Source organism: Equus caballus, chromosome 30, assembly GCF_041296265.1.
Source record: "Equus caballus isolate H_3958 breed thoroughbred chromosome 30, TB-T2T, whole genome shotgun sequence".
NCBI classification, from domain to species: Eukaryota; Metazoa; Chordata; class Mammalia; order Perissodactyla; family Equidae; genus Equus; species Equus caballus.
The window spans coordinates 34,403,024-34,425,011 of NC_091713.1; the positions used below are offsets into that span (position 1 = coordinate 34,403,024).

General features: G+C 38.8%; 1 protein-coding gene across 8 annotated transcripts in view; it reads left to right on the top strand.

The window, feature by feature from the left end:
* The window catches only part of NEK7 (NIMA related kinase 7), a 160,936-nt gene that overhangs the window by 94,655 nt on the left and 44,293 nt on the right, over window positions 1-21,988 (top strand). For all 8 annotated transcript variants that reach the window (XM_023632458.2, XM_070255982.1, XM_023632459.2 and 5 more), the window contains 2 exons: window positions 10,083-10,145; window positions 11,740-11,850. In XM_023632458.2, coding sequence (XP_023488226.1) covers window positions 10,083-10,145; window positions 11,740-11,850 — 174 coding nt within the window. The remainder of the gene's footprint in view (window positions 1-10,082; window positions 10,146-11,739; window positions 11,851-21,988) is intronic.

Below are 21,988 nucleotides of genomic sequence, written 5' to 3' on the forward strand. Positions count from 1 at the left end.
GAGGAGAAATATATTTGCATTTCAGACATGTTATGGATTTTTGTGATATTTTGCACTTTATTGTGCTTAACAATAAAGCCCATAGTTCTTCCCTTTTAAAAAGCTATCTTTGCACCTTAAAGTGAAAATGTTTTAAAATCTCTTTAACCAGAATATTTTCCTTTCTGAAGAATCCTAGCACTTTTTAAAAACATTCGTAAAGTTGGGGCTGGCCCCGTGGCCGAGTGGTTAAGTTCGCGCGCTCCGCTGCAGGCGGCCCAGTGTTTCGTTAGTTCGAATCCTGGGCGCGGACACGGCACTGCTCATCAGACCACGCTGAGGCAGCGTCCCACATGCCACAACTAGAAGAACCCACAACGAAGAATACACAACTATGTACTGGGGGGGCTTTGGGGAGGAAAAGGAAAAAATAAAATCTTAAAAAAAAAAAAAAAAAAAAAAAAAAAAAACATTCGTAAAGAGTGGAATACAGGACTTCCTCATGCAACTTGTTATTTAAAGGCTGCATTACTTGACTCAGGAGCTGGGGCCTTTAAAAAAGCAGTGTGCTAAGCTCTTGCCTTTCCTGTAAGTTTCCCTGCTACCTGTATGTGGAAGGAAGAGCGTGTGTACGGAAGGCATGTTACTTCTTTGAAATCATAAAGGGATCTCAGAGTCTGTGTATATAGCAACATGAACCAAGCTTGTTGAAAGTTTTCCCACAACCCATCATGATTCATTTGCCAAAAATTAAGATATTATTTAACTGATGTAACCACGCAATTCCATATGCCAACGTTGCTTCCCCCTCTCCCTGCCTGCCTCCCTTCCTGCTGCTCATTCACTTCATTCCACGACTGTTATTGATCACCTAGCATTCAATGGTCAGTGTCTAAGGCTTTGGGACTCCTGAGATAAACAGCATCACGGGACTCATGGGATTCCAATAGAAGTGCGACCAAGACACCTCTAAATTCATGAGATGGGTACTGTAATGGGAGCAGCCTTGAGGGGCACGGAGGTGAGATGAGGCTAGGAAAGTCTTTACAGGGGAAATGAGTTGGGTCTCAAAACCTCAGTTCTTTGTATGGAAAGATTATCAAAGAGTTGTTTTGATCTGGTACATGCAATCTGTATTTTATTATACTTAGCTCATTGATTAGACCTATGTAATTGGAATTGGTTTTTATTTCATCGGTTTTATGACATGGTGTTAGAGTAGTATGAGTTTGAGTCTTACTGTTTCTCTTGTGTAATCATAGGTGAGGTACTTTAATCCTTAGTTCATTAATGCTTCATTTCTCTGCTTACTCTTAAGTTATATGTCCAGATAATACTGTTTTACTGTGGGACGTCCGTTGTCAGTCAGTGACACTTACTGGTTTGGAAAGCACTTTTGTATCCCTAAAAGCAAACGGAAAGTTATATTTTGTTCAAAGTCACCTTTTTGATCCAGGCAACCTCACAAAAGCTTCCTGAAAGGACAGGATTCTTTGATGTTTAATGCTTTACTTATATTGCTTATATTTGGTTGTTATTTTAAAACGTTTGTTAAAAAATCACTTTTTAAAGTATGTTAATGAGTGTGGCTTGTTTTGTTACGTAAGCTAATAATTTTAGATTCTAGATTCTGCATGTTTCCTTGTGATTAGAAATTAGGATTGCATGCAATTAGATATTTGTAGACAGTGGTAGTTTCTTCCATAATGGATACAGGATTTTAATATATTCATAACCTCGTTAGCCATATATTCACTCTCTTTCTCAGTGTTCACTGTGATTGCTGAATTCATCCTGCAGCTTTTATCAACTTTATTATTTAATTTCTAGAGACTTCCTTTGAAACTTCCAGTTGTTATATGAGCAAATAAAAATCGGAAGCATTTGTAAAATAATCCATATATTACATTTTTAAAAATTGGAGACTAATTTAGTAATTGATATTAGTTTACTTGTCAAGAAGATATAGGCATTTTATCTTAAAAATTAAAGCTTCTTAATTTTATTTTACTGTGCTTGCAATTTTATTTTAGGGATATAAGGGATATAGTAAATTTTTAGTCTTGTTGAATGTTTAGAGAATAGGGCATTCTAGTTAACATTTTGGGGTTATAATGAATTACCACATATGGTATAAAAGGATTACTAACGTTAAAAATATTTAAATAATACAGTAGACATCAGTGGCATAATTTAGTCCTTTGTCCTTTTTTGATGTTTCGCATTTTATTTTCTTTAGCATCTTATGGTACTGTTAATAGCGCAAAGGGCACCATCTGCTTGATGCGAGACAAAAGCCAATTGTCAAGAGGCAAGATGGTGGCAGAGAAAGGACATTTTGTTACAGCTTGCTAGCAAGAGGGAACATGGCTGACTCATGTCCAAAAGAACCATCTTAAGGGGGCACAGAATCTTGAAGCAGTTATATAGGCCAGTGGGCTGTAGGGGAGGGGGTAGGAATGTTGACCCTCTGGTGCTACAGACTGGGAGTTGCCACACCAGATCTTTCGGTTGTCATTGATGATGGCTATCAGCATGGACTCTGTTTGTGGGTCATCACGTTCCTAAGGAACTCAAAAGAATGAAGTTATCATCTTATCGCAGCTAGGAGGTATATGCACTAGCAGGGGTCATAAAATCTACAGAACAGGAGAATCTCCTGGAGGGTGCAAGTCTAGCTGGGTTGGTTAGTCAGAGGTCATTCAAAGTTACACTATGGTCTCTTTCCTACAGTATGGCTTCCCTTATGTCAACCTTGTGTTGAGCTGGTTTCAGTACCTTGGGGTTAGCATTATGATAACACATGTTTTGATTGTATGGGTTCATCTTAAAAATTTAAAATTATAATTTCTTCTATTGGCCAGGCCCAATGAGTAAGTATTGAAATAACTTTTTATTTATGATCTTGAGGATTTTTATTGTGTTCATTTAATATTTATTGAGGACCTGCTATATGGCGGACACTGTATTCAACACTAGGGGTTCAATTGAGTTCAGTATTTTTGTGGGGAAGACAGACAGTAAATCACATAATCCTGGCCAAGAAGGACGTGACCATGGTGTGGTCCTAGAGGCAGACCAGGCCGGGGAAGGAGGGCTTTTGAGATAGAGCATGTAGCAGAGGCTTCTCTGAGGATGTGAACTTTAAGCCGAGGTGGAGGACGAGGAGTCCTGAGCCCCAGGCAGAGCGGGTTCCAGAACAGCACACCTGGAGGCCCCAAACGGTAGGATGGACTCTGTGTCCTGACCACAGATCCTTGTGACCTCAGTAAATGGGCTGAAGGAGAGAAGTCGCATGGCTTAGAGAGCGAGGTGGGAACCAGATGTTGAGAGTTTTGTCTGTAGGCTGTGGAGAGGTTTATGTGTTACTTATATGTTATCTGTTGTTGTAAGGGTAATGCATGGCCATTGGAGGAGTTTAAGCAGGTGAGTGATAAAATCTGGTCTATCTTTTAAAGATTGCACAGACTGCGGTATAGAGAATGTACTCACCCTCTTCAGTACACAGCAATAATAAGGCCAGCGTGATTAAGTGAAACATGTTCAGCTGTTAAATAAGTAATATTATTGGCCATATGAACAAAAATTATAAAATAGGGGATTTTTAGAGGTTTGTAAACATTAGAGCTAAAAGAATGTGTAAAAGCAAATAAAATGACATCCTAGCTTTCATTCAGGAGGCAGGTTTTAAGAGCAGTACGTCTGACCTTTTTCCCACAGTAGCTCTTTAGTCATTGTTCTCTGAATGAATCTGGCCTTCCCACTTCCTCACAGCCCTCTCCAGTGTAAGACGCTTTTCCTTCCTTGACGTGGGGTACTGCATGAGAGCTTGCTAGCTATCCGCTGCACTTCCAGCCTTGTTCCACACCCAGCCAGCTGGCGCTCCTCCATCTTTGAAGCCAGTGCTATCCAGTTAAATATTTTTTTCCATCCTTGTTCCTTGTTTGCCTGTTGGCAATACTTTTTTTAAAAAAAAATAATGTGTTTTCAGCCCCTTACTCTCCTTTGCTCCTCTCCGTTCCCGGGCACCGTGTTGACTGTACTAGGATGCGGCCTCACGGTTTCTCTGCCTGCCTGACTCCAGGGCGCTCGGTCAGCCCTCTCAGTCCACACTCCTGGCTTTCTCTACACTCTTGTTCTCTCTCACACTCTCAAAAGTCTCTCTCTTAACTACAGTCCCCATTTCTCTCTCATTCCTCTTTCCAACGAAAGTTGTTCTTTGAATCATCCTGACACCGCGCACACTGTTCCATATGCTCCAAACTTCTTATTTGAAGTCCAGTTTCAGTTGTTTTCTTACTTTTCTTGGACCTTGTCAGCTATTCGAGCAACCTGGGTGCTTCCACTTCAGAATCTCCCTCATCATGGTTTATCTCCACTGTGTATTTCTTCATTTCTCTATTCGCATGTCATCATTGCTCCACGTCCCATAGCACAGAAGGGCTCAGGTTATTTGTCTAAGAAATGTCCTCTCTTATACTTACTACTTGAATGTTTTAACCTCATTGTAAGAAGAACCCCAAGTCAGCAGATATATGATTATAATGTTGTCCACAATGAAAGTTAAAAACAACTACTTTGAAGCCTTAGGCACAGCCCATATGCATTCCTGCTCAGCAGAAAATGTCCTCTCCTGTTTGACAGAGACAGTTTCTACTCTCTGATGTGCTTTCACGATTGCCCAGCTACCCTGATTCATGTTCTCTGAACTCCACCTATGCTCCGGATGGGTTCCTCTTCTTTGGCCTCCTGTGGACTTTTTCACCAGCTGCCCCATTTCTCCCACGTCAGCCTGCCTTCTCCGGCTGTCATGTCATCACTTGACTTTCTTACCGACATCTCCGTATAATCTGTTGCTTCAACACCCACAGCTTTGCAAAACTTGCCTCTCCTGTTTTCTGTGATCTCCCATCTTATTTCTCCTACTTCTCTGGGAATCCCCCTCTCTGGTCCCTTCAGAGGCTTCTCTTCCTCTCACAGTTGTGATTTTGGATTGTCTGCTCCTCCTGTGCCCACGTTCTCACTCACTGCTTCCAGCGTTCCTCTGGAGGGTGGCTCCTTAACCTGTAGGACCCTGACTAAGCTTTGCTGAGCTTCAAGCTTCATAAAATCACAACAAAAGATGAATTTCTTGGGATGATTTTTAGAGGCTTTTTAATTTTAAGGAAACCTGTTGAACAGGGCCTACTGATGGACTGGAAGTTAGGTCACCATATACTAGCCTGTTGAGTTAAAAGGCATCCTTTGGAAACAGAGAGTTTTTCAGAGTCAGAGAATGGTTAGTGACACAATCACGTACCTAGTTCCATGCCATCATTTGCCAGGACCTGAACGAATGCACAAGAAGGAAATTGAGGCCTTTCTTTTGAGTTGCAGTTCTGAGACATGCGTTAAGGCTGGAAGGCTGACAGCAGCTGGATTGCCCGCCCGGATGTTAGAGGGAGAAGGTTTCTGAAACCAGTGTGGAACTCTTCTCCGACTCACCTTGCTGAAGTTCCGCCCCGTCCCCGCCCGCCCCACCCTTCAGAGTGCCTGTGTACTTAGACAGGGAAGGGCTGGTGGTCGAGACTATAATTAGTTGGAACTTTTCTTGTTCAGAGATTGTAATTTATATCCAGAGAGGTCACAGCCCTTCTGCTGTGGATTTCTAACCCCCTCACTCATCTTCTGCCCCTTCAAATGAAAGGGAGGCTCTGGAAGGGAAAGTCTCTGCCTGCCAGTCAGCGAGCAGGAGAAGCAGAAATTGCAGGCTGGTAGTAGCAAAAATGTTCCTTGTGGTAGAGTTGGGACTTAAGGGTCCCCTTCACAGACCCCAAAAACAGGTAGGAAAGGGTGTGTCTGCACAGCCGTCAGGCAGTTGGAATAGAGGGATGGAAACATTGTTCTGGAACCGGGGGTTCGAGGGGCGAGAACACTGGGATGAACAGAGGGGTGTTCAGAGGCGAAATCAGAAGGGGAAGGACAGAGGTCTTGTCACATGGAATACAGGACTCAATTTAGGGACAAGCTGTTCAGTGCATTTATTCGGGCTCTATAAAGCTGGGGAGGCCCAGGAGATACTTGGTTAAGATTTCTATTTATGTAAGATTTACTTAAAGTGAGATATACCAGGTTTGTCAAACTCTCTTAGTATACATATTTAAATACTTTCTTTGCTACATTTTAAGTGTTTTTTTCTTCTCACAATTTGACATATGCTTTTTCAAGGACATTTCTAAGTTACTTGAAGGCCTCTTTTTCCTCTTGAAAAGATATCTAGTGTTAGCTTTTTCAGTTTCATTTGTCATGAGTGATTTTGGCAAAATTTGAAGAAAACTTTTAAAACGATTCAGAGAATACCAAGAATTTATCAGCCAGTACTTGCCTGAACACTGCTAATAACTTTTCTATTACCAAGTATAAAATAAGTTCAAAAACCCAGAAGTTCTGGTACAGCTGAAAAAGATGTCTTCTGAAAATAAGCTTGTAAATATTTTATGAAAAATATTTTTACAAAATCCAGATTTTTTTCCCCTATGTGTTGCCTTTTCTTGCTCATGAGATCAGACAGCTTTGACACTCTGTCTGGGAATGATTAATCTAAAGATTCAGTTTTTATTTTTGCCCTGACTTGCTGGCTAAAAGAAAAAGAGAGATAACATACTTCTGAATTCCCAATTAAAAATGTATTTGAATTTAGTTTTGCCTTAAATGTGTCAGCAATCCTTCTTTCTGTCAGCGTTTGAGGAGTGACTTTATATTATTGGGAATTCAGTTAAAAATAGAAGTCAATTCGTGATTCTAAATTAGCTTAATTATAAATGTTGAATTAAAGAGTCGTGATTTCTGTGTAGCACACGTCTGTCTGGGTAGTTTGTGTCTGGAAAGGTTTCCTAAAGCTCTCTACACTTCTTATTCTCATCTTACTCGCTATCTTTTGGTTTTTAATATTGCTCCCATCGTAGAGGCACTGGTTACTGGGAGATTAGATTTATATGTGCCTTCAAGTTTGTGGTTTTCTTCGTTTTAATCGCTAGTACAAGAATTATCCTTTTTCTGTCTCCTTAAAAAAAAAAGTTTTCAGGAATTCCTTCAAAGGCATTTAAAATTTTGTTCTCCCTCACATTTCTTGGAGTTATATCAAGTCCCCTGTGACTTGTAGTTCCCGCGAGTGACATCAGCATCCATGATTTGGCAAGAATCAGTTATTTCTCTTGCCATTTTGACTTTTCAGTGTAAGCAATCTGTTTGTGTATGTGTATTTCATACCTGTAACTAACATCAGGCTCCGAATTTTCTGTTGACGTTAATATTTATCATCGTTTAACGTGTTATATAGTAACAACATCATTTTTCTGGCATTCTTTGGCATTTTGGGGGATAAGTGACTTTTCTATTTAAGATTGCTAAATGTAAAGCTTACTTCTTTAAGGTAATGAACTTTTGACTTTACTTATTTCTATGAGAAATCTTCTTGAAGTGTCCACACTTTCCTGCCTGCGATCTTCCGTGTTCCAGTCTGCGTTCTGTGTCTGACGGTGTGTATCTTAAGGACTGGAAGCCTGTTTTGTTATTTGCATCTATAATAAAATCTAATAATAGCATAGTTTTGATAGAAACTGTGAATGATGGAAAGCAAGACCGTGAGCAGGTTAACCTTATCTCTGTTACCCGTCTGTGTGTAGAGTGAAGCTAGATGCTCTTGAAGAGGATCGTGGTGTGTAAGGTTTTCCTTCAGTGAGTAGGGTCACCCTGCTTGCTTTAATATGGGGAGTTCTTTTTTTTTTTTTTATCTCTGCTATTAGTGTCCATTTAAATCTAATATTTTCTCTCATTTTACCAAAGTTTGTTACATACGTGGACTTGATGTTTGCAAAAACATTTCTTCCTAGATATTTTAGTTCAACGTTGTGATAGTGTTTGCCACTCATTGTCCTTTCCTTTTTTTTTTCTTTTCCTTTCATTCCATTCTGTTCCCTTCTGAAATCATAGTAGTTAATGCAAGTTTGCCGTGGCTAAGATGATTAGGATGACTACTGGTGGAGGAAAAGGACGTTGCTATTTCTAATGCACGTGCTAGCACACACGTTTCCTTCTCTGGTACTTGAATTAAGTCAGGAGAACTTTGATACCATCCGGTTTCTCTCTCTCTTTTTATAAACCATTAACTAGGATAAGATTCTCTATTTTTTCAAATCTTAACAGTATACACTGCTCGGCTGTCTCACATTAAAAACTTGCAAGACATAAACTTATATTTGAAGTTTTCGTTAGAAACAGTAGAACCAAAATAAGTTGAAGACTGTGTAGAAATATGAGAAGTATTTGCCCGTAGTCTTAGGTGAAAAAGCATATAGCATCTTGTGTACCGCAGTTATTTTCACCACCTAAAGGACAGGTGCATCGTACAAGAAATGGAAGGGAGCAAGCAACGTTAGAATTCTTTAAGGCAGTGAGTTTATGGATTTTATTTTTGTTTTAAAATTTTTCATATTGTTTTTTTGATTAAGGAAAAATTAGAACCGTGTGCATATCTGGATATTAAGAATGATATTCAAGCAAAAGTTGCCTCCTATAAGCTGTAATTATACACCCACATTCCATGTAGACTTTTGTGCCTTAGACATCTGTCGTTTCTGGCTGGCAGAATCCTATAATTCCCCCTCACACGCATGAGGATTCCTTCTGTAGGTTTCTGATACTGCACTTTCTACACACGTATTTTAGTACTTATTAGTTAGTTGTGTATGTGTGTTAGACTCCACAGCAGCCTGGGCCAATGGGGAAAACACAGACGCTGGAGCTGGAACAACCTAGATTCAAATCCTGGCTTTGCCATTTACCAGTTTTACAACCATAAGCGTATTGTTTAACCTTTGTGGGCTTCAGTTCTCGTTTCTAAATTGGAGCCAGTACTGCCTACCTTATGAGAATGTGCTGAAGATTACAGCAGCCTGTGTGAAGAGGCTGTGCCCTCTGTAGGTGTCCAGTGATTCCTGCCCGAGTGACAAGGACGTGGGTCGAGGCGCTACTTTCTGGTTACACACCGCCTTTTCCTGGAACGCATCGGCTCCTCAGTCAGGAAGCCTTGATCAAGTTGAGGACTAGAAATGTCATTAAAGTGGTTTTGTTATGTGACCAGTTTTAATCATCTTGTAGTATTGACTTATTCACATATTTTCTGTACTATTTAGTGTGTTGCTTTTTTACTTACTGTTTGTTTTCCGCAGACTTAGAACATTGAGAGGTTTCTTTGTTTTCAGAGATATACAATTTTGATTATATTATTTATTTTTATGTTTTTCACACTAGACTGATATTTCCTCACCTTTTCTTCATTGTCACCTTCCAGGCAGCCTTTTGAGACATTTTTTTCCTAATTACCCTCCTCCCCCCATGAAATTTTAATTCCACTGATGGGAATATATTTGTATGTATATCTGTGCTTCATACTCAAAAAGTGTAGGATTTTGTACCCACCTCTCCAAAGAACCAGTTTTCAGCCTCCTTGGAGTGGTGTCAGCAGGTCAGGAATGCACCTCACATTAGACCTTGAGATGCCATTTGACCATGTAGATTAACGGTTCAGGACTTGGGTTGTAACCGGATAACTGAGAGTGGCTTCTGGCTGCCCCACTAATTAGCTCTGTGAACTTTTATCAGTTTCTTAAGCTTTCTAAACCTACTTTTCTTCATCTATGAAATGGGAATACCAATATTATCGTCCTCATAAGGATTAAATGAGAAGTAAATGACGTAGTTCATGGAATCTATTTAGCACATATTAATCGTTGTTATTATTGATTATTTTATTAATTATATTAACTGTTATTTCATTATAATAATGATCATAACTCCCATTCTGTTCCATTTGAACTTAAGCCTTGAAATATCTAGCTGTTCTCTTTTCCTGTTTTTAGTTCTGACTGCCTTTGGAGGAAAAATGTAAGCTCAGGGGTAGCATGAGGTAAAATACCTATAGATCTCCACAGCTCCTAAAAGCTAATTGGAAAGGAAGTTCCTTCGTGTTTGTATAGTTATATGTAAAGTGTTATAATGAATTTATATGGTAGCTTGAACTGTAGATTATTATTTTATTAAATAGCTCTGGTTTCTATTTTTAGATATTTGATTTAATGGATGCCAAAGCACGTGCTGATTGTATCAAAGAAATAGATCTCCTTAAGGTGAGTAACAAACGAACTACTGGCTGTTTTGAACATAACTGAATATGTTGGTAGAAGTGATTTATTAAAATAATCATACTTATAAACAGAAAGGTTTTTAAGACTTATGCCATACTGATTTCAAGTAACATTATACAAGTTTGAATCTCAGTATATTGAAGAATATAGTTACTTACCTTTTGGATTCATTGTAAAATAATTTAATCGGAACATTTGGTAGGATTAGTTTTTGGGGTTTTTTTTTTTTTTTCTCATTTCAAACTAGGAACTAGATAAAATGGGCATAAAACATTGAAGAAATTTTTTCTTGACCATCCTAATTAGACATATTCTGAAGGTTAAGTAATATAAATGCACGTTAGTATTATCTTAAGATGTGGTGTATTGAGAATGTGGACCTATCCAAATGGCTCACTTTTTAAAAAATAATAGTTCTGTATTTTTTTCCAGATTTAGAAAGGCTGATGTAGAGTATGTCAGAATCAACTTTTCAGTTTTTCAGCCACTCAAAGAATCTGATGAGATTTCACTCTGCCCGGCTTTTATTCTGGTGAAATTTCTTTTAGGGAATACTGTGGCTTATGTTCTATTTTTCACTTTTCAATAAGATTTGGATGTTTTTTACACCATCCATTGTTGTTCGTGTCTAAAATGAATCAGATTTATCCAAAAAAAATGAGAATAAGATCAAAATAAGCTGTGCTTTCCAACTGTTCTGTTAGGTTTAGTTATTTCCTGGGGCATGAAGTAACTGCTTTTAAAATATATGTAAACTTATATTAGAGAAATAATATATCATCATTAGAGAAATGATATATCATCATCATAGGAAATATGGGGGGAAAACCTGTAAGTAGAAAAAAGAGAAGGAAATCATATATATACTGCCTGGGATAATTCTTGAATAATTTTCTTTGAGAAACTGTCTTGTGTTAACTTACTTAAAGATTGAACAAAAAGATGGTACAAAAAGACTATAAATATGTATAGACTGATGCATATATTTCTACAAGGTAAAATTTTTCATAGGATTATTTTGTGAATCAACCCTATAGGTAAATTCAGTATATTTATATTATTTCATGTAAAAGCAATATTTAGATACAATATAGTAGATGCCAGTTTTTTTGTTTTTTTTTTTTACCACTGGCTACGTTATACTAGGATCAGCCCCAATTTCAAAATAGGAATAAAACAGGATTCTTCTCTTATCTTTGAGTGCCCTTCAATGACAGTTCTCATTTTAAAGGATATAATTTTTAGCAGTTGGTGATTTAATGTGGTCATTCATTTATAGCCATCTGTTTATGTATTTATTGGATATAGCAATACTTTCTAAAATTTTAAGTGCATAATTTATTATTTCTAATAAAGAACATTAAAATAAAATTGATATCTAGTTTTACTTTCAATAATTACAATACTTGTTTCAAAATTCACTAGATTAAAGAAAAATACACTGTCATGGTGAGATTTCTGTAACTTACAAATGAAACACAGTAGCACTTGAGTGTCTTCTTAAGTTATGAAACTTTAAGTAACTCTTGGGAATTTACAGTAAGAAAACTTTTGATGCTTTTTGTTTTTTTCTCAGCAACTCAACCATCCAAATGTAATTAAATATTATGCATCGTTCATTGAAGATAATGAGCTAAACATAGTTTTGGAATTAGCAGATGCTGGTGATCTGTCCAGAATGATAAAGGTGAGTTTTGTCCTCTTTTTTTTTTTAAACTAAAAGTTACACTTTTTCTAACAGAGTTGTCTGTTAAACTTATAGGCACATCAGATACTTAAAGACCTCAGAGGGTTGCTTGGCATATGGTAGATCCGTGAGAAGTGGTTGGCAATGGTGGTGATTATGACTATGAAGCTGCTGTACCTGGCGAGGTTCACCCTGGTCAGCATAGATGTGGAAACACTTCAAACCCAACTTGGGGATAGACCGAGAGGGTTGTCTTCTGTGAGCTAAAGCTGAGATTTTGCAGCTTGATTTCTCTGAGCAGACCACCCTGATCCTGTGTCCTTGGCCATCAGGGGAGGAGGGCAGAAAGAGATTCCAGAGCAGCCTGAACTTTTCTGGGAGGGGTTCACCAGAGAAGAAAGTGGGCGTTGCATTTGCATTCAGACCCTGCACATCAAACGCTGATTCGACCACTTAAAAGTTACTTAACGTTCTTTTCTAAGGGCATATTAATTGGGTTTAAGTTCAGCTACGAGTTGTAGAAATTTCTAAATAAGAGTAGCCTAAAAACTGCTTGCTTGTCTTCGACTTAACTTCTGTGTGCCACGTTTTCTCAGAAACAAAATACTAATAGGACCTACTTCATAGGGTTGTTTTAAATGATTAGCTGATAGTTATTAAGAGCTAAGAACACTGACACGTGGTAAACCTAGGTAAATGGTACCACCACCATTATTATTATTATTAATATTTCTCTATTACATAAAATTCTGGGGCTAATAAGGTAGCTCTGATCTCTCAAATTCTCAGAGACCAGGCCTGTTTACAGCTGATGAGATCGCCATTCCTAGGCCTGAAGGGGCAGAGGGCGCTTGCTGGCTGTATCTTAAGGTACATCACTGGATGCTGCTGCTGAGCGTTGTCAGTTTTATCCCATTGGCCAGAATTTAGTCTAATGAAAAGATCCAGCTGCAAGGGAGGCTGGAATGTACAGTCTTCATGTGGCTGACCCTGTACCAGGAGAAACTTCTATCACTCTGGAAGACGAGGCGAACAGTCTGGAAATCAGCGCAGACCAACCAAAGGAGAAAAGCTAATAAGCCTGTTTATTCAGAGCTTGCTGTAACAAGGGAGTCCACCGCTGTTGCTAACATCTTGGCAGGGATTCACGTGCAGGCAGGGGAGTAGGAAATCTTTACAGTGGAAAGGAAAGGAAAGGAAGGTGTGCCCTAATTGGACGTGCTGGCCTGGGAAACTGCAGGCGAGCTCACGAGAAGTGGGCATCCTAGGAGATTGGTAAGAATGCATATTTCGCTCTCTCTGATTGGTCCTGAGTTGGAAGCAGGGACGAAAATTAGGGAAACAGTGAGTTATTGATCTAGTCCTGGCCATTTGGGGCTGATTATTACAGAAGCGATTGTTGAGCTTCCTGGATTGTCACGGGAGGCAGCAGGCTGGCTTCCTGCGAGTCTGCCTTAGAGCAGGCTGCCCTCCTGGGTGGTTTGTTACAGATAAAAGGTTGCTTTCCTGGTCAGGTTGCTGCAGGTTGTGGGTCAAAGTTCTGTTTTTGTGTATGGTCTGGCCATTGTCCAGTTGTATCTTCAGTCTCTCAACAGATGCTGAGCACGGCCAGTAACCTGTGCTACATGGGCTTATTGTAAGGGGTTTTTAAAAGCAATGTTGAGTGCTTTATGTGCGTTACCGTATTTACTCTTCGCAAGGATTTGAGAGGTAAATTTGACATTTAAAGAAGATAAGTATTATTGCTAGTAATTGAAACACTGGTATTTGAAATTAGGTTTGTCTGATGCAAAAATCCATGTGCTTTTCTTTAGTGGCCCTTAAAGGTTTTTGTGTCACAGAATTCCTGGGAACCCTTGACCTTCTTCCTGGAAAAATGTTGATGCATATGCAATTTGCTTTCTGTTACACAGCTTTCCGGATTTTCTGATCAAGGCATTCACAGATTCTCTAGCAGTTAGTTAAGAACCCTGCTCTCCAGCTTGAATTCAGTGTGTCAGCCATTTAAACTGTTGTGTGTCTTCTGGATCCCTTCTGTCATCATTCGAATATCCTGAGGTCATTGTTGAATTACCCACGTTCACATGCAAACGCCTGCAGGCACACCTGTCCCTCATTCATTCATTCACGAAACTTACCTCTTGCGGGGAAGACAAAATGATAAGCACATGGAATATACAGTGAGTCAGATGCTGGAGAGCGCAATGGAGAAAAGTCAGGGAGAGAAGGGCAATGAGGAGCGTGGAGGAGAAGGGTTGCTATTTGAAGTAAGGTGATGAGAGAAGACACTACTGATCGAAGTCTCCCCACCCCCTCCGCCTGCGTCCTCCTCCTTCCTGCCCTAGTTCTGTTTTACCTCCACAGTAAGACACTCACTCCTGACCCCACTTCAAACACACTACAAGAAATGGCTCTCAAATGACCTCTGTCGTCAAATCGGTGGACCTCTTCCAGTCCTCGTTCTGCTTGATCTCTCAGCTGCGTTTGGCTCTGCGTTTCATATTCTGCTTCCTAAAATACTCCTCCGCTGGCTTCTTGAGTCCCAAAGTATCTTGATTTTCTCCCTGCCTCTCTGGAGACTGATTCTTCGTAACGGAGTCATTCTCTTCTTGGCTGAGTTTCTCTTCATGGTGGAGTTTTAAAAGTTTCAGTCCTGGCTTTTTTTTTTGCTTTATACTCTTCGTAGTTGATCTCATTCATGCCTGTGGATTCAATTACTCATTCAGTTACTCTCTATACTCTTGTTGACATGCAATTTTTTTATCTTTACTGTGGAGCTCTCTTTTAATTCGGAGCCCGTGTAACTCAGTGTGTTTGCAGAGAGGTTCACAGTCTACCTCCCGGACTACCCTCCTCTCGTTTTCCGGGTTCAGCGCCTATCGGTCTATCCAGCCACGCTCGCTGGAGACCAGGCCTCTCTTCCACGCTTCTCTCCGTTACCTCGAATTTTCAATCTCTCACCAAGTTCTGTTTATTTTTCTTCCAAATGTCTTTCGGATTTCTCCACCCAGCTCCGTTTCCATTTCTCTCCCTGTGGTAGGAAGTACCGTCATTGCGCAGCTAACCTCCCAGCGTTAAGCAGCCATTCCTCAAATCTGTTTCTCCATCAGTCTCTAAGGGAGGTGAGGAGGGAGAGGAAACGAGGAAAACCTCTGCCTTCAAATCCTTCTTGAGCTTCCCATTGAGGGTAAAGATGAAAGTGTTTGACAGGATGCTCTGAACCTTGTGTGATCAGAGCGTAAGCTCTCGGAGGGAGGATTCTCAGTGTGTTTTGTGTACTCAAGGATCCCTGGTCTGAGGCCAGTGCCTGCACAGAGTGGGTGCTTGACAAGTATTTGCTGAGTCTGGCCCTGCTTCCCTCTCGAGGGCTCCCGCACGCTGACCTCTCCATTCCTTGAGGGTACCATGCATTTCCCTCCTCCAGGGCACTCGTGCATGCAGTTCCATCTGCCTGACGTGCTCTTCTCCCCCGTTCTTGGCTGCGTTTATGCCTGTTATCCTTCAGTTCTCCACCCAGACATCACTTTCTCAAGGGTATTTCCTTTCACCCACTGACTGTTCAATGCTATTAATCCTCGCGGAACTCTCCTCCTTCACAGCACTCAGTAATGTAATCACGCCTTTATTTGTGGAATTAATTTGTTGATGTCTCTGTTTCCCATTTGACTGACAGCCCTGTTGAGTACAGGGACTGTGTCTGCTTTGCTCGCCAGGCTACCTGATAAGAGTAACTCAATAAATATGTGGTGAATATATGTACAAAGTTGATTCTTTGGCCTCTGTTACGCTGCTCTGTTCCAGGGGTCAGCGGGTGTGCATGGGTGGTGGTGTGACAGTCACAGACAGTTTCACAGTCTGGTCTTAAGAGCAGTCACTAAGATATTGAGTGTACGCTGCCATGAGAGAAGACAGTGTTCTGATATAGGAAGGGTTTTTGGCCCTAAGAAACTCTAAAATTGTTTTCTAAACATTCTTATTTGTGCTGTAAGCTATTCTTTATAAAAGGGACTACATTAGGAAAAAATCATAGGAACTTCTTTCATGAAGGAACGTGGTAGTGACTTAATGCTTTGTTAAGGACGGAAGTAGATACTGCAATTGTAAGGAACGTGGTTCATCTCTTTATAGTGAGTAATACTGTAAATCATTGTGCATCACAACAATGCATTTCACTGTCTCAGGTCTTCAGCTTAATTGGCATAGAGGAAATGTAGCTCCTGGTCTGTATTCCAGAAATGAACCTCTGGATAGCAAAGCATCAAAGATTTTTAGAAGTAAATAATTAATTGGTTTAGAGCAGGCTGACAAATATAATTAAGCAATTTATAGTTGAAATATTCAGTATTTCTCTAATTAGTGACAAAGGAATACCTGAGGCTGTGGTCAGATGAAATACTTCCCAGATGAGTTTTAGGATAAAAGGAAATCCAGAATTTTTCATCATGTATTTCTTTATCATCAGTAATTAGAATTTTAAAGGAAAATAGACTCTTACAAAACAGATTTCACTTTATCAAGTTGTGATCCATATGCTATACGTTTTCTTTACTGTACCCAAATTTGGCCAATGCATGCTCCATTTTGTAGTATGCCTTGTTAAAACTGTTTATTTCACTCTTCCAGTGTCAAGAAACATACTTGGTGATGGAAACTCAGTGTAGAGGAGTTGCGAGACTAATTTCAGAATTACATAAACAAGAGCTTTGTTTATTTCAGCTTGTCAGTAAAAATATTGCTAAAATATCTGTTAAATTTTCCTAGCCCATTTTGCCAAAGTGTAGTTTATTCATTGAACTATTTATAAGTTCCAATATTTTTAATTATCTATTAGAAAGTCAGTTTGAGACAGAAGAAAATATAAGTGCATATATTTCACGTTATTTTTTTTAAAACCTATATTTTGCTAAAATATCAATAAAACAAAATATAACCCCATGTAATAAATCTCTTGAGCAGAAACTGAGAAGTTTTTTATCTGCCAAAAGGATTTTCATATCACACCTAACTGGCTAAGAAGGAAGTATTTGAATATTATTCTTACAAATATTTTTTAGTGAAATACGCAATACGCGTGATTTCAATGGATATCTATTTTGTGCTAAGAGTTTGGCACAATTCCAAATAATTAGTTAAGGGTAGTTTTCTCTTTTTTTACCCAGTTTTATTGAGATATAATTAACATACATCACTGTATAAGTTTAAGGTGTGCAGCATAATGGTTTGACTTACATTTTGTTTTTACTTAAATTTTTTTCTCTTTTGATGAGAACCCTCTATAAACAACTTTCATATAAATTGTATATCATACAGCAGTGTTAACTGTGTAACCATCGTGCTGTGTGATTGTTTTTTCTTTTAGATTCCACATCTAAGTGCAATCGTACAGGACTTGTCTTTCTCTGACTTATTTCACTTAGCATAATACTCTCAAGGTTTACCCGTGTTGTTGCAAATAGTAGGATTTCCTCATTTTTTATGGCTGAATAATATTCCATGATATATATACACCACAACTTTTTTTAAATGATATTTACTTTTATTCTAAACTCACATCCATTTGTATCAGTGTATAGGCATAGATTTTTTTTATAGTTGTAATCAGTACGTACAGTGTATGGTTCTTGTATTCTTGAATAGCATCAGTATTTTATATTTACTCATTTATACCTCTCTGTTATTTTAAATCACAGTATAGTATTCTGTGCATTAATAACCATAGTTTGTGCAGTCTTTTTTATTGTTTCTTTTTTTCCCCTCCTTTTTATGATTATAAATAGTACTTCTAAGCACCCTTGTTCAGATACTTCTTTTGGATTATTTTCTTAGATTCCAACCCCCAAAAGTGGGTTCAATGAGCCAGGATATCTGTGGTTTCAGTGCCAAACTGCTGTCTGGAAAGCTTGAACTAGCTGACACCACCATTATCAATTTATACGGCCCTGCGTCCTGACACTCCAGCCAGTGCTATTGCAAACAAAGCGTAAAGTTTGATTTTATTAATTTAAAAGAAATGTATTGTATTTTGAATTAGGTTTATTTTAAAGACTTATTGGATTTATGCATTTTATTTTTTTAGCATTAAGTTTTGCTTTGTTTTCTTTTTTGCTGAGAAAGTTTCACCCTGAGCTGACATCTGTTGCCAGTCTTCCTCTTTTTGCTTGAGGAAGTTTCACCCTGAGCTGACATCTGTGCCAGTCTTCCTCTATTTTGTATGTGGGATGCCACCACAGCATGGCTGCTGAGAAGTGGTGTAGCTCTGCACCCAGGATCCAAACCTATGAACCTGGGCTGCCAAAGCAGAGTGTGCCAAACCCAAGCACTGCACCACAGGGCTAGCCCTGTAAAATTTTGTTTGTTTTTTATTTAATTTTTTATTGATGTAACATTGGTTTATAACATTATATAAATTTCAGATGTACATCGTTATATTCCAGCTTCTGTATAGACTACATTGTGTTTACCACCAAAAGTCTAGTTTCCATCTGTCACAGTACACATATTCCCCTGTACACCTTTCGCCCTCTCCCCACCCTCCTTCCTTTCTGGTAACTTCTCTGTTTCTATGTGTTTGTTTGTCATTGTTTTTATCTTCCACATGTGAGTGAAATCATACAGATATCCCAACTTCTTTATCTATTCATCTGTCAATGGACAGTTAGGTTGCTTCCATGTCTTGGCTGTTATAAACAATGCTGCTGTGAACATGGGGGTACAGATTTCTTTTTGAGTTAGTTTTCCTTTCCTCTGGATATAATCCCAGAAGTGGAATTGCTGGATCATACGATGGTTCTATTTTTAACTTTTTGAGGATCTTCCATAATGTTTTCCATAGTGGCTGCACCAGTATTCCCACCAGCAGTGCACATGGGTTCCCTTTTCTCCACATCCTCAGCAGTATTTACCTCTTGTCTTTTTGATGGCGTCCCTTCTAACAGTGCTCTCGATTCTGTTCACTGGTTTGTTGTTTTTAATGCCAGTACCATACTGTTTTGATTACTATTGCTTTTTACTACAGCTTGAAATCAGGAAATGTGATGCCTCCCACTTTGGTCTTCTTAGAATTGCTTTGGCTGTGGAGTATTTTATGGTTCCATGTAAATTTTAGAATTATTTTTTCTGCTTCTGTAAAAAATGCCATTGGAATCTTGATAGGGATTACATTGAATTTAAGATGGCTTTTGATAGTATTGGCATTTTAACAGTATTAATCCTTCTAACCTTGAACACAAGATACCTTTCCATTTATTTGTGTCATCTTCCATTTCTTTCATCAGTGTCTTGTAGTATCTGAGTAGAGATCTTTTACCTCCTTGGTTAAGCTTATTCTTAAGTATTTTATTGTTTTTGATGCTAGTGTATATGGGATCATTTTCTTTCTTTCTTTTTCAGATAATCTGTTGTTAGTGTATAGAAACCTTACTGATTTTTGTACATTAGTTTTGTATCCTGCAGCTTTACTGATTTCGTTCATTAGAACTAACAGCTTTTTGGTGGAGTCTTTAAGATTTTCTGTATATAAAATCATGTCATCTGCAAATAGAGACAATTTTTCTTCTTCCTTTCCAATTCTGGTGGCTTCTCTTTCTTGCCTTTCTTGAGTCCTAGTTCTGGCAAGGACTTACAACTTTGTTGAATAGAAGTGATGAGAGTGGGCATCCTTGTCTTGTTCCTGATCTAGGCTATTTCTTCTTATTCCTAATATAATTCGGTATAGGCTGTCTTGGATTGTCAGCTTTGTATGTTCTACATTATTACCACTTGTGTGACATTCTCTTAAATTTGGTAGGACCTTTCAGACTCTTCCTTTATACAGACAAAGTTAATTGTATATATTGATTTTTACTGTGTTTAGAAATACACTTTGTATTAGCTTTTTATTGCTAATTACCACAAATTTAGCAGCTTAAAACAACATAAACTTATTATCTCACAATTTCTGTGGGACCGTGAGTTCACATACTGGTTAGTGGGTTCTCTGCTTAAGGTCTTAGAAGACCGAAATCAAGGTGCCAGCTGGGGCTGTGACCTCATCTGAGGTTTAGGGTTTTCTTCCTTGTTTACCGGTTGTTGGGAGAATTCAGTTCCCCATGTGGGGTCATATGACTAAAGTCCCTGCTGCCTTCCTGATTGTCAACTGGGGGCCATCCTCAGGTCCTAGATGCCACCTGCTATTCCCTGCCACAGGGACCTCTCCGCAGCCTGGCAGTCTGCTCCCTTAGGGCCAGGAGGAGAGTCTCTCTGGCTTTGAATCTCTGTTCTTTGAAGAGCTTGCCGGATTAGGTCAGGCCTGCCTGGGATAATCTCCCTTCTGATTAACTCAAAAGCAGCCAACTTGAAACCTTAAGTACATCTGCACAATCCCTTCTGCCGTGGAAGATATCATGTGATATGGGAATGATGGTCCGTCGTATTCACAACCCAGCTCACACGCAAGGGGAGGGCATTATACACCAGAATTGGGAATTTTGGGGAGTGATGTATGTCTTAAAATTCTGCTTACCACAGACGTTGATAAATTAGCTAAATACCAACAGTGTTTTGGAGATAATTATTGTCTTCAAATATTATAACTTATAAATCTTGTTCACCTTCTTGGTGTGGTTGTTTTTGGATTTGCAGACACCTTTGTATTTGTACTTATCCAAATTGAGAGGGTGTGTTAGAAATAAAATCTCTTTGAAGTGTCTTCTACAGTCTTGCCCTTTGGACTTGTAAGCAGTAAAATCTTCTCAGCAGTACCATCTATCTTTGATAACTTGATTTACAGTTTGCCGAGATACCTACACTTGCCATTTCAGCGTCTGGCATCAAGTGTGTAGCCCAAGCCAGACAACTCTGAGAATTGCCAGTGATTCCTCATGCAGGCTGTTTCCCACTGAGTCTTTTGTATAAGATTGTTATCTATCTTATATTATAGATCACCTGAGAATTGTTCAGAAGTCTGAAGGTTACAAGTTAATGGCACTATCTGGAAAAAACTCTATAGAACTGAATATTATATACATAGGCACATATACATAGGCCCCCACACATAATGCACGTACACCTATGTATCCATATAGATTTATGTCTACTTATGGTATGTACGTATAGGTGTGTTATACAAAATTATTTTTATAGAAGCAGTGTTACTGGGGAAATATCACTTAGGTTTTCTTTGATGCTTAAGGAGTTTGATAGTGAAGTAGTATAGCACTTAGAGATTTTAGTAACTTGCAAGTCATGTCCCATAATGACCATTCTGTAATTCTGTGAGCATAACTAAAAGGTGATGTAGAAGTTTTGATCTGTGTTTACTTGGGGAAAATCAGAAGATAGCTTTTTTGCTCCTTAAGTTTGAAGGTCATATTCGTCAAAAGCTGCCTTTTAAAAACCGTATGATACCACAGGCAGCAGCACTGGTGGCTCTCGACAGTTCAGTAAAGAGAAGAGATACACTCTTGTCCCATTTTTTTTCATTTAGGTTTCTACTGAGGGACTTCTACTGTCTCGTTATTGTCCTGCTGTGTTTTCCTTGTCCATCGAGAATATTGAAATATCTTTTAAGCTATGTTCTGTTGTCCCGTGTAACATAACCCGAAAGAATCCATGAAAGAGGCACCTGTTTCCGTTTATCTTCTGACCTTCTGTGTCTTCCAGAAGACTGACTGCTTCTCTCTCTCTCTCTCTCGCTCTGATGCAGTAGAGAAAGCATCTTAAGTATTTCCAAGTATTTTCTCTCTCCGTTTGGGTAACATGGAAGCTTCTCTTAAGAATTATCCATGTGGCAGTGCAGGGATCGTCCCTTGTAATAATTCTCATGCGTTCGTAGATTTTTTGTGGATATTTTTAATGTCCTGGGTAAGCTTCCTTGAGGTTGATACACCAATGTTCAGAAGACAACTTTTTGGGGGGATGAACATTGTGACTTTATAGGAGCTTGCGTTCTTGTTTGCTAAATCATGTAAGGGTTTTTTCCAAAACTTAATTGCTCAGAAAAAATCATTACCTGTTTCACATTTTCCACCCTAAGGTGAAATATGTTTTCAGTTTATGTTAATACACTATACAGTTTTGACTTGGGGAAATGAAAGAGCTTACATTGATATTCTGTTAAATTATAATCTAGAAACAGCTTAATACCCTTAACAGATTTTCC